The sequence below is a fragment of the Amblyomma americanum genome, chromosome 9 (genome assembly GCF_052857255.1).
Source record: "Amblyomma americanum isolate KBUSLIRL-KWMA chromosome 9, ASM5285725v1, whole genome shotgun sequence".
In the NCBI taxonomy this organism is placed as follows: domain Eukaryota; kingdom Metazoa; phylum Arthropoda; class Arachnida; order Ixodida; family Ixodidae; genus Amblyomma; species Amblyomma americanum.
Genome location: NC_135505.1, coordinates 16,561,802 through 16,580,228, shown reverse-complemented (window position 1 = coordinate 16,580,228; position 18,427 = coordinate 16,561,802). Strand labels below are relative to the sequence as shown.

The 18,427-nt window shown below is 48.8% G+C and overlaps 1 protein-coding gene across 1 annotated transcript; it reads left to right on the top strand.

Moving 5' to 3' along the window:
• The first annotated feature begins 2,386 nt into the window (after nt 1–2,386).
• On the top strand, nt 2,387–6,145 carry LOC144104413 (vacuolar protein sorting-associated protein 4B-like). Its single transcript, XM_077637398.1, has 2 exons — nt 2,387–2,608; nt 4,612–6,145. Exons 1-2 carry the CDS (start codon nt 2,430–2,432, stop codon nt 5,708–5,710), a joined length of 1,278 nt encoding a protein of 425 aa, XP_077493524.1. The 5' UTR covers nt 2,387–2,429; the 3' UTR covers nt 5,711–6,145.
• The last annotated feature ends 12,282 nt before the right edge of the window (nt 6,146–18,427 follow it).

The window sequence follows — 18,427 nt, the reverse complement described above, 5'->3', positions numbered from 1 at the left end:
ATTGAACGAGTCAGTTTTTGCTGTGCCAGCATCGCAGCCAGTCGCTGCCTATTTTCGCCACGCACTCTTGGTGTTCGCCTCGCAGTCGCCTGTAGTATATCAGCGTAATACACGTCTTCTTAATTACGCCACGCAATCGTGACACCCGCTGCGTCTGCATCCCAGGAAGCTATGCGTACCTATCTCTGGCATGTACTCTAAGGGAAGAAGCACTTCCACGCCGTGTCCACGTAACCCCTAGTAACTCTGGTTTCGGCCAAGTTGCGCAACTCCTGCAACTCAGCCACACAAATCACAGACTCCGCCCTTTATTCGCTGGACACTCCCGCCTCTGCAAAAAGCCTCATGTCTCAGAATGCGCTCCTGCAAGGTACTTTGACCCACATGGCCGATAAATATTCGCAGGATACCCACATCTTCATCGATGGCTCAACTTATCAGCAGACGTCCTACTGTGGCCTTTACGTTCCCTCCACAAGCCAAATGCTTTCCTTTCGCCTGTAGCGGAAGATAGCCTCTACAATCACAGAGCTTCACGGCGTTAAAAAAGCTTTCTCCTACATCCTGCATCCAACCCGTGGCCGATGGGCGATTTTTAATACCTCCAAAGGAGCGCTACAAACTCTGTCCATCCTGTTGAAGAAGGCCAATCACCAGTCCCTCTCTCAGCATTGCATACCTACATCGCTTGGCTACTGCCTCAAGCCACTATATAACATTTCAATGGATACCAGCTCACTTTGGCACTTTAACAGAAAAACACATAAAGCGGCCCGCAACAGTATAGGGGATCAGAACTACAAGCAAATTTCTTTTCACTACATCAGGTGCGTTTCAACTGGCTTAAAGTTATGCCTTTGAAGAAGAGAGTCGGCTCTGGAGCTCGCCGTCCTGCCATTACCCATTTTTTCCACTCAATAAACCCACTTCTCAAATATAGACTATCACCCAGTCTTCCACACCTTCTGGAAAATGTTTATCACCGTCTCCAACAGAACGCCGCATTTGCTAACAGCTTACGGTATCCTATAGGACAACTTCGCAATGTGACAATTGCATCTCAATAGAAACGGTATATGTTCTGACTGTCTAGTGTACGCTTAATAGTTTGCGTACTATGAACGTTGTATGGAGTTGCTCACTCAGTGCTGCTATCAGTGGGCAGTGAATTGAGATCATTAGCGTGTTTTATGCAGCGGGCGCAATCAACTTTTATTTTCCTATTTAGACGACGATGGTTTCCTCGAAAACCTCTAATATCTCAATACATCTCCTCATTCTTCACTCTTCATACAGTGAACTCTGTAAACCCCAATAGGATATTGCACTTCACCATTAAATAACTTGTAGCATTACTCGTTTTGATAGCTCAGCCTAAATTCAATTCCCATTTATTTTTATTCTTTCCATTATTTGTTTGGTCTTTCTTCTTTTCCTTTTTTACTTTATAACCCTGTGCTCCTCTCTCCTTCCGTCTTTCTGAGTGCAATTCCCTTCACCACATAGATTAGCAAGTAAGCAAACTTATGATGGTAAAATCTTTCCTTTGCGAGTTAATGATGATGATGATGATGATGATAATCTCAGGCTTAGTGGCACATACCCATGCATGCGATTGGCCAGGGTGCTCTGTGGGTTCTAATGTGAGCCTGTGTTATGGTTCTCTTTTAAAGCCGTTGAAGGGCCACTCAGCGAGAACACTAGGCTAACGCCGCAACCAACACACCTCGTGTTAAACTGCACCACACTATCGCGCTGTGTATTGCATAGCGTCGTCTTCATCAACTTCCATCTCCTCCGTCCCGCGTCACTGCCTGCTCACCGTAGTTTTCTACGTAGCAGAAATCCGTGCTTTCGCTCCCATCCGAATGTAGTAAACATTCTCTTGGTTCTTTCTCCACGCGCTTAGACATTGCCTTCGTTGATGGCACTTACAACGTTTAGTTCACCAGCCTTTTTCGGGCTGACACAAACCTCCAAGCGATGCACATAGTAGGTGAGGATGAAAATGACCTGAAGAGGGCTGGATAGCTCGACGGGTTGGTAATAGTTCGTTGTGGATGGTACAAGCGAAAAGACACGAAGAAACAAAAGAAGGAGACACGAATACAATCGCTCGTCTATGGTATCGGTTTCTTTTGTTCTTTAGTCTGTTTTCGCGCTGTATCACCCACAATGAAAATGGCATGCCTTTTAACAATGCTCCACAATATTCTCGTCATAGAAATTGTCGAGTTCCGGTTATGCGTAGTGGGCTGGATGCGAGGAGGCGTTGGTTGAGAGCGAAGATTTGCGAAGTTCTTGCTTTGTGCACTGAAGCCCATGCTGGCAGCGGGGCCCACCGCTCACATGTCAGTGGTGTGGCAGAGAACAAGAGGAAGAAGAAGAAGGAGGAGGAGCCGAAATTGCAGGTCCTTAATTTGCCGACCATGAACCGTCTGGTCCGCGCCCGCAGGCACGCCGAGCGGGCGGCCTTCCTGGAGATTGTGTCTGAGGACCACGCGGGTGCCTTAGCCCACTACACGCAGGCGGCGCTGCACCTGGAGAGCGCTCTGGAGCTCATCCTCTGCCGCATCCGCACACATGCCGCCAAGCTGCGGACACTCAGGTGAGCCGACCGGGCGCCCAAGCACGCGGCAGCAGCAGTAGCGCGAAAGCTTTGCTGCTGATGACATCACACCAACGTGTCGCAGTGAACAAAGTTCTTTGGAATTTGTTTCGTGCGGTTCACTGCTAAACGCCAACAACGCGTAGTGAAGCAGCTTCGGATCAAAAACATGCAGTGTACCGGCTAGACTGGCATATTTAGCAGTTATTTTACTTTTATTTACAATAGCCATTCTGCGGAGGGACATCTCGCGCTTAAAACTGGGTATTTTAAATGACTCTTCGGCCTTCCATGGGATACGGGCGGGTTATAGTTCGTGCTTGTAGTTCATTTCAAAAATTGCACGAAAAGACGAGGGCGCATACGAAAAAGTCGCACAATTCCCAGTATGTCTGCCTTTTTCGTCTCCCTACCCCGCTTTCTCGCGCAGTTCTTGAAATGAACAGGTGCTAAGGGACTCATCTCTCTCTGCCTCTCTATCCTAGCGATAGAAAGTCGCGCCCCTTCTAACTTTATACTTAGCAGGAGGGTCATTCCTCCATGCAAGAATCAGAGGACGCTGGTTCAATCGGGACCGTTGCGGCCGCTTTTAAGTGGAGGTGAAACGCAATAGGCGTTAGTCTGATGTGCAGTGTCGTGCATATTAGCGAGCCCCAGATGGTCGAAATTATTTCGGAGCCCTTCTTCTACGGAGCCTCTTTCTCTTCTCATTCATTCTTTTTCTCCTCGCGGCGTGGTTTAGGTGTCCAACAAGATCTCATATAGTTACTGCGTCTTTCCTACAATCAAGAAGAAATTTTCAGTCACCGCTTTAGCTTGAACTAGTTGGTCGTTACGTGTGATATCAAAGAAATGCGAACTGTATTTCTGCGCAGCGAACTGCGAACTGCATTCGGCGGTTGTGCGCTCGGCGCGGTGCCGCCCTTTTGCGCCTGAGTGCGCATAGAAAGCCAGCGAGCTTTCGCGGATCGAAGAGAAGCGTAGTAGATGCTCCAGGGGCTCACACGGCGTGTGCACTCACTGCAGACGTGGGTGCCAAATGGCAGTTTCCCAAGATTGCCGCGCGCCACGGTTTTCTCGCGCGCGAGAACGACGACCTGGAGGCAGACGCCGGCGACCAGACGGCAGCGGTCACGCGTACAAAATGTAACATCGGTACCCACCCAACAGTAGAGCGAATGCTGTGGGACTGCCCCTTCAACCACGAAGTCAGGAAAAAGCACGTCAAGACATACTTACGTATGACCACATACTGCATACGGAATGCACCAAGTAACGACGCTCGATGCCCTTAAGGCGGAGCTCAAGTGCCCTCTCCAAATTTAATCATTGATCAGCATTTTCCGTTCCGTTATTTACCACTGTCGTCTCTGCAGCAAAGCTGCTTTCTTTCTTAATTACTTCTGGGAAAATGCGCCAAGAAAGAAGGTTGACGCGCTTTTTATTAAAAGAGCTGTGATTAAGTCTTCCGGAAAGCTCAGTAGAGAAAGTAGAATTTTCACTGAATATATTCGATAGCAACCCCGACGAGCTGCAGTAACAGCTTCATTGTGGCACAGTCCCGCGCTCTAAAACGCTAAGGCCGCTACTGTTTTTTCTGTAATTTTTCAGCATATGGCGTTCATTTTTTGTGGTATCCAGTTTGTGAACACCTTTCCCGTACCACATGTTGTGCGCGTCTCTTAAAAACGCCTTGTGCGTGCGGTTGCTAACTGCTGACAAAAGGTGGATAGACGGCAGGGAATAGTAGCAAAGTTCTTCACAGCACAAACTGAAGAAGAAAGAGAAGCGAAGCCCCGTTTGTAAAGGATCTTTCTGGTACTTGTCGAACTGTTGGCTAGCAGACTCAGCTTTCCTTCCCGTTCCTTGTTCATTTTGTGCCCTCAGCTATTGAGTGGAATAGCTTCGCATATTCATGATCAACAGAGGAAAAAAAAGCATTAGCACTGAACTGCCCTTCGGTGCCAGCTCGAGTATTTGCCTTCAGCACACGTTTTTCACAGGCCACACGTGGCTTCACCCGAGCGCTGGGAGCACATTTCTCTGCCCCCGAGCCGCACTCGCACCTCCGACAAGCGCTACGTGTGCGAGGTGGAGGGACTCGTGGTGCTGGGCCGCCACTGCGGCCGCTGCGTCGACGTCGGCTTCCCAGATGTGCTGCGCCAGCTGTTCCAGCTCATGCAGATCCCCAGCTTCTGTGGTGGCTCCCGGAGGGCCCTAGCGCACCACCGGCCGGACTCGTGCAGGACAGTCCTGCTTTCCGGTCCGGCTGCCACCGGCCGGCACAGCCTGGCCCGAGCCCTGAGCAGCGGCATCCGCGTCTGTTCGGTCACCTACGTCTACATGCCACAGTTGCTGAGGGATTCCAAGGAGCAGCTCGAAATCGCAATCAGGAGCGTCTTCGATGCCAGCGGAGCAGTGGTGCCCACTGTCATCATCCTGGACAGGCTGGACGAAATCTGCACCGGGGCCGCGACAGCTGATGCCGAGCTGCGCCAAGTCTTCTGCGAATGCATACGGGACGTGCTCGACTCGCACGACATGCCGAGTCGCTACGTCATTGGCGTCACCAACAGCCCCTGGCTCCTCAGCGCGGAACTGCAGACACTGTTCCAGAGGCGAGTGTACGTACCGCTGCCGGACCACACGTGCAGAGCCACCATCACGCAGCACCTTCTCTCGGGCTCGGATGGGTACGCTTCTGCCCTCTCCCTGGCAGATATAGCAGACGCCACAGAGGGCTTCACCAGCACCGAGTTGGCCATGTGTCTCCGGAGCCCCTTCTGGCACACCGACTCTCGAGAGAAGCTGGAGCAGCGGTTCGTGGAGCTGGTCGGCGTCTCCGGATTGGGGTCCGTGCGATGCTGCTTCTGCCTCGGAGAGGAGCAGGAAGAACTAACTCAGCCAGAGTTTACCGGTGGCTCTGAAGGTCCGGAAGGACCAAGATCATCGCCTTTGTTCCCCATTGACGCCGACCTGCAAAAAGCGATACGAGAGATGAGTGCAGTGCTGGCCCGGAACACGAGGCCCAGGAATCCCATAGGAGCAGCTGGCATGAAGGCCTCAACAAAATCTTCGGAGCGTAATTGTCGTATTTGCTGATTAATTCCCGCACTGCAAGAACTCACTTTTGACAGCGTAAAGCTGCGAATTTAGAAGAAATCTTTTTTTGTGAAAAATGTTAGATATAGGAAGTTATTTTGCATTCACCTTAGACAAAATGCAAGACATTGCAACTGACCTTGAGGTCAGTTAAAGTGATGCTGTTCTGGCACGTTATTTTGAATGGCGTCAATACGGACCCCTGGCGCAGTGATTTGAGGGAAGCAGCAGTAATTTCATAGGAAACCTTCACTACATCCGGTATTGGTTGCTAGATTAGCCGGGGTCGTCACGAAGTGGAGGAAATAATTTCTTATCAAAATAAATATGCTCGTTAGAACGTCGACTGGGTTTCTTTTTTTAATGGCCTTTGCCGGGGAACGGACGCCGAAAATCGGCCCTCAATTAGAATGCTTCGCCCCCGACAATAACATGCAGCGCAACCTTCTGGCTTATTGGAAGGCGTGCTCCTGCTGGTAGGGCCACGACGCCATCGTTGAGTTTTTTTCCAAATGTGCATGATTTGAAGACTCCGCCGTCACTGTGTCGGCCTGGTGCACCGATGTCTACCATCATGAACTTGTACTTTGCATCCACGATGGCCATCAAAACAATAGAGAATGTCCCCTAATAAAAGGATAACATTAGACACGCATGAGCACCCCTTTACTTATGACATCTGGTCCAGCTTTTGGAGTGGACAGTACCTTATAGTTGAAAAAGCTGCTTCCAGAATTTGGTGGCGCAGTAATCTGGACGTGCTTTCCGTCGACTGCTCCTACACAATGAGGAAAGTTCCAACGCCTGCTGAATTCTTGCGCACATTCCTCCCATTGCACAGGCCCTGGCTCCTAAATGAAAAAAAAAGGGCAAACCTGAATATTTGGGCGAATTGTTTGGAAGTGAGAGAAATGCTGAAAATGGTCTTGTTTTCTAAATTAGTTTAAGTCACTACAATGCTCTTCACCTTTGCCCTTTGGGTTCTTTAACGTAAATTTAAGTTTGATATATCACCTATTAAACTTCCACAACAAGAGTAAGGAACAGAATTAAGGAAGAAATGCATACAGGCAGGTAGAGCAGCTCCAACTGCTTCCAGATCACTCTTCAGGCATTGTGAACCACAAGCCGACATGTTGAGCGGCTCCAACTGCTTCCAGATCACTCTGCAGGCATTGTGAACCACAAGCCGACATGTTGCTGGCGCAACTCTAAATGTCAGTACTATCTGCTTGATTGGCATTCCCGAGGGTAGGTACCTGTGTACAATAAAGAAGCAGTTGAAAAGTTGTGTGAGAGCGTCATTGCAGTCACAACTGAGTGCTACAGTACCTGAGGGTTATAGCAAGTCTCACTTCAGAGCAAACAGGCTCAGGGCAAACAAAATTCCTCAAGTCATTGCGGCCAATGCTGTGCAGTTCATCAAATTGCTTCAGACTCATTCGATAGTATCGGAAGAACATATCTTCATCTGTCTTCATGACTTGAAACTGCAATGACCACAGTAAAACAAAAATTACAAAACTGACACCAAATATTTACCCCACCCTTTATCAGTACACAAAAGGTAGGTGACGTACAGAGATGTAGAGCTTGTTTTGTGATTATTATTACTATTGCAGTTGGAATTTTACTGGCGACGCGGACTTCTTCTTCAGTGATTGTTGGGAAGGATGAAAAGGAGGGAGACACGGGCTTGTCTACTGGAGGACTAGCCTCCACGCCCACTGCCGGCGTGTCGTAGAAAGAGGAGGGGAGGGGAAAAAAGATTGAAAGGAAAGGGTAGGCGACGCGGACCGCAGTTTACATCGTCCCGTTTTATAAAGACACACCGCCAGCCTCTCCTCAGAGTACTTTTTCTTAACAGCGTGTGTTGACATTAACGCGAAATCGGGAGCGGTACACACCATATGTAATAAACTGTTTTCCGAGTGCATTCTGAGCTCTGGGGTGGTTGTCTTGCACTGCAGGCGCTGAAGTAAAACTGGTCAAGGGTACGTTGGCCTATGCTGCTGACGTGGCAACCAGTTTCTCAGGCATATGCGGAAAAGCAACGCTAGAGAATGTAGCCGCTTACAATAACACACCACGGAGTTCCTCGTTTTCAATACAATTATTACTGCTCGCATGAAGCCATTCGAGCATCTTTAAGCGGGATAAATACACAATGTGGGTGGCATCAGCTGCCATCTTAAGCGTGGAAAAAAAGGGAAATGTGCCGGTTATGAGCTACGAACTCCGACTGGCACAAAATTTGATTATGGCAAGTACAAGCAGCAAAACGTTCAGCTGGGCGAATTGGTACGGATGGATGGATGGATGGATGGATGGATGGATGGATGGATGGATGGATGGATGGATGGATGGATGGATGGATGGATGGATGGATGGATGGATGGATGGATGGATGGATGGATGGATGGATGGATGGATGGATGGATGGATGGATGGATGGATGGATGGATGGATGGATGGATGGATGGATGGATGGATGGATGGATGGATGGATGGATGGATGGATGGATGGATGGATGGATGGATGGATGGATGGATGGATGGATGGATGGATGGATGGATGGATGGATGGATGGATGGATGGATGGATGGATGGATGGATGGATGGATGGATGGATGGATGGATGGATGGATGGATGGATGGATGGATGGATGGATGGATGGATGGATGGATGGATGGATGGATGGATGGATGGATGGATGGATGGATGGATGGATGGATGGATGGATGGATGGATGGATGGATGGATGGATGGATGGATGGATGGATGGATGGATGGATGGATGGATGGATGGATGGATGGATGGATGGATGGATGGATGGATGGATGGATGGATGGATGGATGGATGGATGGATGGATGGATGGATGGATGGATGGATGGATGGATGGATGGATGGATGGATGGATGGATGGATGGATACGGCTGAACCCTGTAAATCTGGCGGTGGCTCAAGCCACCTAGCCATGACTTATGAACTTTTACTCTTCTCTTGATTTTAGCCACCAATCAGATAACCTTGCGGATGCATAATGTAAAACAGCGCCAATAAACGAGGAACACTAGACGAATGGACACGTAAAAACAGCCTGACGTATTCTTTCAGCCGTATTCTTTCGAAGTAAAAACAAAAACATAACAATACAAAAGTCTATCTACTTAAATGCCACTCCTCTCGAAGTAACTTCCAGTATTAAGACATTAGGTGTTATCTTTCAGCAGAATATGTCATGGGATGTCCACGTGGACAGCATGCTAATTAAGCTAGCACAAGTAATTGGGCTAGTATACCGCAATCGCAATTTACTACCACCAAAGATCTTACTGTTACTTTATAATACCTTATTCTCCTCCCGACTCAATTATTGTCACTTAGTTTGGTCTACGACAACTTACGGAAATTTGCAGAAGCTTCACAAGTTGCAGAAAAGGTTTGTAAGAGTAATAGAAAATCTGCCGTTTTATTCACATACGTATCATTTATTTCCCAAATACAACATAATTCCTGTTACCAAACTGTTTGATTATATCCTTTGCAAGGCAATTAAGAATGAAAACGCTAGCAACAGTTCATTTCTACATCGTCTAGCCAGGTTACAACCAAACACTACTACACGCCAGACACGTTACACGGAGCTCTGGAAAGTAAGGACGTTTCGCACAACATACGGCCTACAAACAACACAGAATAAACTACCCCGGTTACTAAATGATTTAAATCATAAACATATCCAACTAGAAAAGGTGACGTTCAAAACACTCCGCCGGTATTTCAACGTGTACTAGGACACTTCGCTTGCCATTCCTGTTTACTCTGTCACGTTGTTGTGTACCCTGACTGTACCGCTTGTCTGTATTCACTTTGTTTTGAATTTTATTTGAAGCAAAATGTGCTTAATTTATCTGTTACTTTCTCTAAACTCATTGCCATCGCACATGAATGTTTCATTGCTTTTGTAAGTGCTTTCTAACTTCATTCTACCACATTTTCTGTATAATTTTATGTAGTTCTTGTGAGTGATTGTAATTGCAGATGTTTTCATGTTTTGTTCTATTTTGTTTTTGGATGAGACATGCCGTTTCATTGCGCCTATGATGCTGTCAAGTGTATAGGGGGGCCTCCGGCTTTGTCAAGCTGTCGCTTGTGACAGCTTTTACTGCGGGTCTCCCGCGCCATGTATTCATTAGGCGCAAATAAAACCATTATTATTATTATTATAAAAGGAAGGAAGCAGGTAAGATAAAACGATCAGTTGCGCTAGTTAAAGTTCCGGAACGCCGAACAGGAGATCGATCGCTAAAGACCGACAAGTTACCGCGGTGCGGTATTCACCCTCCTCCTTTTTTGCTTGCCAGATGGGGTGCACCCAGAATTTCCTCTTTCTTTTCTTCTAGGTCACTCATCAGCAGTAATCTTTTCTTTAACAACAGAAGACGCCGATGTACCCCCATGGACACTGGTTTTGGTCACCACAATAGAGGCAGCGCGTTCTCCCTCGCAGTAATGCTTCCTGCTTGCCGTCCGCTCGAAGTAAATGAAAAGTCTGTTCAAAATTAGTTTGCAGCAACGAGAGCCACAAGCAAGCACCGAATGAAGCTCACATATAAACTCTGCCCAATCCTCACCGCCATTTCTGTCGCACAGGGTCGCCAGACGAAACATTTCTGGCCAACTCTCTCCACTGAACATCCTAAAAAATATCGAGGCAATACTAAACATACCTGAAAATGTGTATAGACATAATTGTAGAATATTTATTGTCTAATTTTTAATTATAACACAATCAAACACATATAAGACTTGATCGTTCATTCAGTGGTGGTCAAATGATTTTTACCTTTTCTGGCCACACTGCGGTGGTGTTCGCCGCTCGTACAAGGCGGATTGGCTCGTACGCCACATGTAGCCTGGCCAGCGTCTCGCGGGCGCGTTTTTTTTTTGCGCGCGCGATAATCGCAGGAGGAAAACGTCCCATGTATCCCGGGCTTTACGCAGTGATTCATAGTTGCGCCCGCATGCGACCGCAGAACACGGCCGCACGATGCGGGCGCGATGAATGGCCATGACAGTGCAAGTTCCGAGGCTTGGCCGTGAGCTTTTAACACGTTGTTTGATTTCGCGTGCCAGAAACGCTGCACGCAGGCTGAGCTGGAAATGGAGTTTACTTCTCAAGCGGTCGCCGATAAACGAAAGCACTGGAAGTGGTTCCTTTCTCGTGGCACCGCAATCAGCGTTTGAAACAAAACGAAGCCTCGCGGCGCAGTGAGCTGACAACTATTTTATTGATGTCTGTCAATGTGAAAAAAGAGGTCATAAAAACATTGGCCGCGTGGTCAGTCACGTGGATCGGAGCAGCTGCAGGCGACATGGCGCTTTGGCTCGTCAGGTGGTTGGGCACGTGAACAGACACGTGGTTGGTCACGTGGTGCGGTTTCCAGAGAATGCTCAGACCGGCAAGGCGCGCGCGGCGGCTCCGGCCAACGCCTCTCCGGCGCGCCAGCTGTGCGCCGTGTGACGTCACGGCTCCTCGAGCATGCGCAGCACGGCTCTCCAAGAGCCACGCAAAGTGCTCAACCTCGGCCAGTGTAGCCTATGCTACAAAAAGAACTGACAGTACATTTACATGCGCTTCCATCGAGTTCGTGTTTTAGTAGCGTGTCATTGCACCGGGGGCCTGAATGACGCACTCCATTCTCGAGGGCAGAGAAGCATTAAGAGATTGAACGAAATTTGTGTCCTGCTCGATGCGCCGCCATTCCTCATGCGTTGCTTTCCACAGTTGCGCTGTTGTGGTCGAGTCCAAGGATTGCTTGGAAAGGCTGACTATCGTACGGCCCCAAACATGTTCGATAATGTTTAGGACAGCATTTTTTTGGGCACCATGCGAGGCACATAACGCCTGGCTACTTCAAATGGTTTGCCACAACCTTGGCTGCGTGCACAGGTGATAGATCCTGTTGGAACAGGTAGTTGGCATACGGGTGCGGCTCGTTCAGCGCATACGGAAACATCGCTTGGTCTAATATTGTGCAGCATGCTGCGCTGGTGAATTTTCCATCAATTCTCAGCAAGGACCGAAGGCCATCGCATGAAAGCGCACCTCACACATTCACTGTCGTGCGTCCGCTTGATGCTACTTCCTTGATGTTTTGCGAGCTAAATCGTGTGCACTCTGTGCTCCATACTCTCTGTTGCTGATCCCAACGGCTCTAAAGTGTTGATTCATCAGAAAACAGCACCTTCTTCCACTCGTTTACCGTCTAGCCAGGGTGGTTCATGGCGAACTTGAGCCGAGCTGTTTTGCTGGCTGTCGTGAGCAGTGGTTTCTGGGCGGCAGTACGCCTTCGCAGTCCGGCTTCTCCGAGTCTTCGTCGCACTGTGGTGCCACTCACATAGCCGAGGTCAAGACCACTGCGGATGTCCTTCGCATTCAGAAAAGGATTGTCGCTAGCAGCGCCGATAGTGCAGAGATCTTCGGCTTGTGTGGTGCAGCGTGGTCGCCTCTCGTGCGGTGCATCTTCCAGCCGTCCTTCGGTTCGATATGCTTGGACGATCCGGTTTACTGTGCATAACGGCCGTCCTGTCACAGAAGGAATATATCGGTGAGAGCGGCCTCTTAAAAAATTTTGTACAATTGCCTATCGCTCGGTAATAGGGGCCCTAGCCATCGTTGGCCTTGGAATGGAAAGAGGAGCTTTCAGTCTTTAGCTGATGCGAAATAGTAGTTTTTCGTCGTCCAGAATTGAAAAAAAAATTGATGATAGCCTAGCACTGCTAGGCCAGGTTATACGTAGCGTAAGCGCGGCGACATCTGGTTCAGAATAGGTAATATATGAGAGGTGCGCATTCTCTACATGCGCCTTTATTCACGGTTAAACCTTGCGCCATCATAGCGGAGCGGTAGCGCCTCCGCCTCAAACGCCAGAGGCCCTGGCTCGATTCCCAGCCTCGGCACAGGGTTTCTTTATCCAGTGAGCGTGCGGGGGGTTGACCACGTGGTTGACCAGTGGTCGGTCACGTGGTACGAAGCAGCTGCCGGCGGCTCAGCGCCGTGGCTGGTCATGGGGTTGGTCACGTGACAAGTCACGTGGTGCGGTTTCCAGATGTCACATATAATAGGGAGTCTGAAATAAAAGTAAGAACGAAAGAGGTGTGAAGAAGACGACGAGGGTGGCGATAAGGATGGCGTGGATTAACCGTACTAACGAAGATGAAGCATCCAGGCAGGTGGGAACAGATGACTGGTGGAGAAGACAAGAAGAGCACGACGACAAGGATGACGTGGACTAAAGCCAAGGCTACAAAAGCACGAGGGAGAGCTAGGCACGGGGGGAACAGCAGAGAAGTGGAGGCCCCGGCGGGTCAGGGACGCTTCGGCTGGAAGTGAGCAACGCCGGCTACTGCTCTGGTGAGCTCGCGTTCTACGGCGCCGCACCGTGGACTTCCTGCCGTTCCTGAGCCCGTTCCGGGGAGTCAACGGAGAACGCTACCACCTGCTACGGCCAGTGGTGCCTTCAGCGTTGTTAGAGGAGGCATTCAAAATGCATTCAAAATGTGAAAACGTATGTGTACGCCGACGATATTGCATTTTTTGCATCAGCAGGTGACATTCACACTCTTTATCGAACCCTGCAAAATTGCCTCAATGTTCTTGACAACTGGCTAGGAAGAATTCATATGTCCTTCAATGCGAAGAAATGCTCATTGTTAGTATTTCCAGTTTCTTTTCCTGTAAATATCTGCCTGGTCTATAGAAATAACATAATACCTCAAGTTCAGACGGTGAAGTATATCGGAGTAATATACGACTCTACTCTATCCTGGCGGCCACACATTGAGCAAGTTTCTGCAAAAGGAGTTCGGACCATTGGCATCCTGCGCAGGCTTTGCAGTGCTAGGTCAGGCATGAGAAGGCAAACACTTTTTATGATTTATAAAATGTACGTCCGCCCAATTTTGGAGTTCGGTTGTGTTTAATTCTCGGGAGCTTCTGCCAATAAACTTCGCCTTCTTGTGCTGTTGGAGCGTGAGGCGTTGCGCCTTTGTCTGGGGCTTCCAAAATATGTCGCCAATGCTGTTCTGCACCTTGAGGCGCGAATGCCATCGTTATCAGCTAAATTTCGCCTTTTAACAGTTCAAACATTTTTAAAATTGCGCGACTCACCTCTTTACGCTTCCAGTATAATATTTCCAAGTCAACCATTCGCTTTTTTTAGTGGTGCCTGGTCTCGTTTTCATACCCCGCAGATATGTTACGTGCAGTCCCTCCTTGATCGCATAAATATTCATTTCACAGATGTCTGCCAAATGTATAACAACTCATCATCTGTCCAGATTGAATTCGATGACATTTTCCCATCGTATACAAAGCTGCAGCCCTTCCCGCTTCTTCAGGGTCTATTGCAGGACAACATAAGGTCCTTTCCCTCTCCTGTTCTTATTGCTACCGATGCCTCGCAGGATCGCGAAAAGGCAGGTGTGGGAATTTTTTCGCCTTCACTGGATTGGTCTTTTTCTCTCCGTCTTCCTGACTTCACTCCAATTTTTCTGGCTGAATTATTAGCAGTAATCTTAGCCTTACAAAAATTAGAATTCCCAGGTCGTGGTTATGACAGACTCTCGGTCCAATTGCTCTTCCTTATCCTCACCCACTGAGTCTCGGGCATTACGCCTCTTTAAGTTCCTGATTCCGCTCCATCTAAATTCGGTAAGGTTGCTTTGGGTACCCGGTCACATGGGCTTTCACTTAAATGAGGTTGCAGATTCCTAAGCAAGAGCCTCTCTCAGCGGCCCAATTGTTGCTGTCCTGCCAACGTGTGCATATACCGCTGCGGTGAGGTTTCGCAGCTACACAATATTTCAGGAATTTGCTGCCTCGGCTCTTACATCATCTCCCGAATATCAGCATCTTCTGCATCCTTGGAGTAGCAAAGACTGGTGCTCAGGCAGACTAGAGGTATCTTTAACGCGCTTGCGTTGCCGGGTTCCCCTTCTAAATTTCTATCTTCACAGATCTGGCCTGACGGCTTCCCCACTGTGCCCTTTTTGTGCCGAACCAGAGACAATAGATGACTTCCTGCTGTTCTGCCGCCGCTTCTCTCATTTGAGGAAGCGTCTTTTGCAAATTCCATTTCATCAACTGGGCTTGCCTGTGTCCTCTGCGGTTGTTCTTTCCATAGGCGCTTCTTTGCTCGGACGAAGCTCGGACGACAGGAGTGTGCGCTCTGCTGTGCAAAATTTTCTTCAAGAAACGCAGCGACTCCCATTATAATTTCTTTTTCCCGCTCTCAGTCAGTACGACATCGAAACATTACAGGCATTGTATACTATTATGCACATTAAGCCATTGTCCCATCTTCGATCTCCAAGTTAACAGGACCCCTGTCCTTGCGTCTTCCAATCTATCAGACTACATACTATTACAACTCCTTTTCCCGTAAAAACTTTCCTGTATCCAGTAATTAGCCGCCTGTGTCTTGGCCACTCCCCCGTAGTGGGTATGTGCCAGCAACGTCTGAGGCCTTCCTTCCTTCCTTCCTTCAAAGAGGCAGAAAGAGGAGGCAGATATGCAGAGAGAGGAAAAGGCGCAAGCACGCGCAGGCTGTCGTGAGGCAGACGTGAGAAGAGACGAGGAAGATCGGAAAAAGAAAACTTGGAAAGCTTTATACAAAGACTCTTTACTTAATGTACAAGTAAGGGCAACTGAGAGTGCTTCTCCGTAAAGAGAGTTTCTTAGCAGTCGGTAGTCTCGCCCGGCAAAGGGTATCTCTCAAGAAGGGGGCTCTCTTCTGGTACCAAACCAGGAGCTCGTTAAATACTCTTTGTTTTCCCCAGATCCCTAGCTTTGGAATATAGTTCGAAGAATTATGGCCAATCACACGATAGCACTGATGGTACCACCCACGGCAGGGCGCTCCTGATGTTCTCTCGTAGCTTGGTCGAGGGAAAGGGAACAAAACCCGGTCACGTTGTCGTCCACGCGGTCTCCAGGTGGGCGCGCACGTGTGTCCGGACCGCGCCCATGTGGACACGGAAGGCGCCTGCGTGACACAGGAATGCAGGCTATCTCCCAGCAGGGGTTGAAAGATCTTGTACTGATGTCCGGAACGCGGAACCTCTGTCGCAGGCGCGGCACTCGGGCAATTGTTCAACCCCAGTGTGACTGAAGAGGGCAACCTTGATCTTGTACTTCGTCGTCTGAGGACCGGAACGAACACGTGGGGACGCTACTATCGTCGCTGCTTCCGGTATTCCAGCCACGTCTCCCCCAGAGGGCTCACCCACCCTCGCGGTGGTCCTCAGGGAATCCTCCCCATGTCCAAATTCGCCGAACTCAACAGCAGGAAGGAAGCGCGAGCACAACAGTACACCTGACGCCTAGTCTATTCTTTCGGTCCGAGTGTTCTCCGGGAAGATCCTTGACACCAGAGGATGCGCAGACCGGCGAGGTGCGCGCGGCGGTGGCGGCTCCGGCGCGCCAGCTGTGAGCAGTGTGACGTCACTGCTCCTCGCGCATGCGCAGCATTGCTCTCCAGGATCCACGCGAAATTGCATAACCTTGGCTGGTAGCTTAAGTGTAGCTTAATTTCGCTACAAAATTGTCGTTTGAGAAAACGGATGGCCACATGTGTCCCAATCAGTCATTGCAAGCACAAGCGGAAATGACGATGCGAAAAAGCACCTTCCTTTATAACTGCGTAAGGCGCATTGTCAAACCCTACGATGATTAAGCGCTATCACGTTCAGATGCATACGTAATGTTCCACATTTGCAGAATGATGCACGTGGCATGGGGTGCAGGAAGAATACCCAACGGGTGAACCCTCTCTACTTGTTGGCTGAAAGCGGTCGCCGTGTGCCGCCACAAGAAGGTTTTGAGGCTATCTGCCACGCGCTCCCGCGTTGTTGTTCATATTGCGCATGATAGAACATAACCGAGCTCATTAGGCAGTCGAAACGTCATCGTCGCGTCTAGAAGCGACACGGTCGTCGGAAGCATCAAAACCACGTCATCCCGCACTCCGAGACCGGAGTCATGGCTTCAGAAATCAAAGCGATGTGGCTGGCGCCATGCCGGTGCTAGACGAGCTAGACGGAGATTGCCAAACCGCGGAAAGCTGAGCAAAGGCTCTATGGGGAAGAAGTCACAAACCTGTGCACACGTCAGCGGCTTATTGCGGACGCTGCTAGACGGCACGCGCTGCACCAAAGTTAATCACAAGCCACGCGTTCCCTTGTTCACGTCTCATTCAGGTCCGATAATACTCGTGACACAGGTGGACCCGGGACGTAACGCTGCAGTTAAGACGCTTGAGTGTGCCGTGGCCCTAAAAACGAAAGATACCCAACTGGGGGAGGAAGAAATAAAACAAAACAAAAAATTGGTACAGAGGCAGCACGATCACACACACAACCGAAACATAGCTTCACCGTATAATGGTAAGTTTTAAAGTCTCTGCAAAGGACCTCACAACATGCACAACACAAATTGCCGAAGTAATGCGAAATCCTCAAAAATAACTAAAAAGTTGCACGTTAGCACCAAAATAAAGACTACTCACGTCTGTTAAAAAAGCAGAACAAAATATTTAAGAGCAGGAGTATAATCGTTACTTTTTTTTCCTTAATTTCTCAGATATTTATTGAGTATATGTAGTTTCAGAACTTCGATGCTTGTTTCCCATAACTAGGTCGAGTGCGCCGATGACCCCACTTATAGGAGCTTCGCGTAATAAGAGTTTTATCGGTGAGATAACTGAGACGCTGGGTCTAAAAATTAGCATGCAGAAAACCAAGGTACTGTTCAACAGTCTAGCAAGGGAACAGCACTTCACAATCGGCAGCGAAAGCCTGGAAGTTGTAAAGGAATACGTCTACTTAGAGCAGGTAGTGACAGCAGATCCGTATCATGAGAGGGATGTAGGTAGAAGGATAAGAATGGGGTGGAGCGCATATGGCACGTTGTCTCAGATCATAAGTGCCAGTTTACAAATTTTCCTCAAGAGAAAAGTGTACAACAGTTGTATCTTACCGGTACTCACCTACGGGGCAGAAACGCGGAGGCTAACGAAAAGAGTTCAGCTTAAGTTAAGGACAACGCAGCGAGCCATGGAAAGAAAAATGACAGGTGTAACGTTATGAGACGGGAAGCGGGCAGAGTGGGTGAGGAAACAAACATGGGTTAATGGCATCCTAGTCGAAATCAAGAGAAAGAAATGGGCTTGGGCAGGGCATGTAATGCGAAGGCAAGATAACCGCTGGTCCTTAAGGGTAACGGAGTGGATTCCAAGAGAAAGTAAGCGTAGCAGGGGGCGGCAGAAGGTTAGGTGGGCGGATGAGATTAAGAAGTTTGCAGGCAAAGGGTGGACGCAGGTGGCAAAGGACAGGGTTAATTGGAGACACATGGGAGAGGCCTTTGCCCTGAAGTGGGCTGCTGCTGATGATGATGATGATTATGATGAACTGAAAAAATCGGAGACTACAGGCTAAGAAAACTTAAAACAGTACAGGAGACTACGATCATTGAGGCCATCAGCAGGTGTGCTCAATGTAGCCAGCTCGAGCAACAAGATTATTTCTTTTTGTTTGCGTTACTAATAATTTGTTAAGATTACTTACTTTTTCGTGGTGTCGACCATGCTAGATGGCAGAAATTTGTGTGTGACTGTACGATTTCATGGTAAAGTAACAGCTGTATACG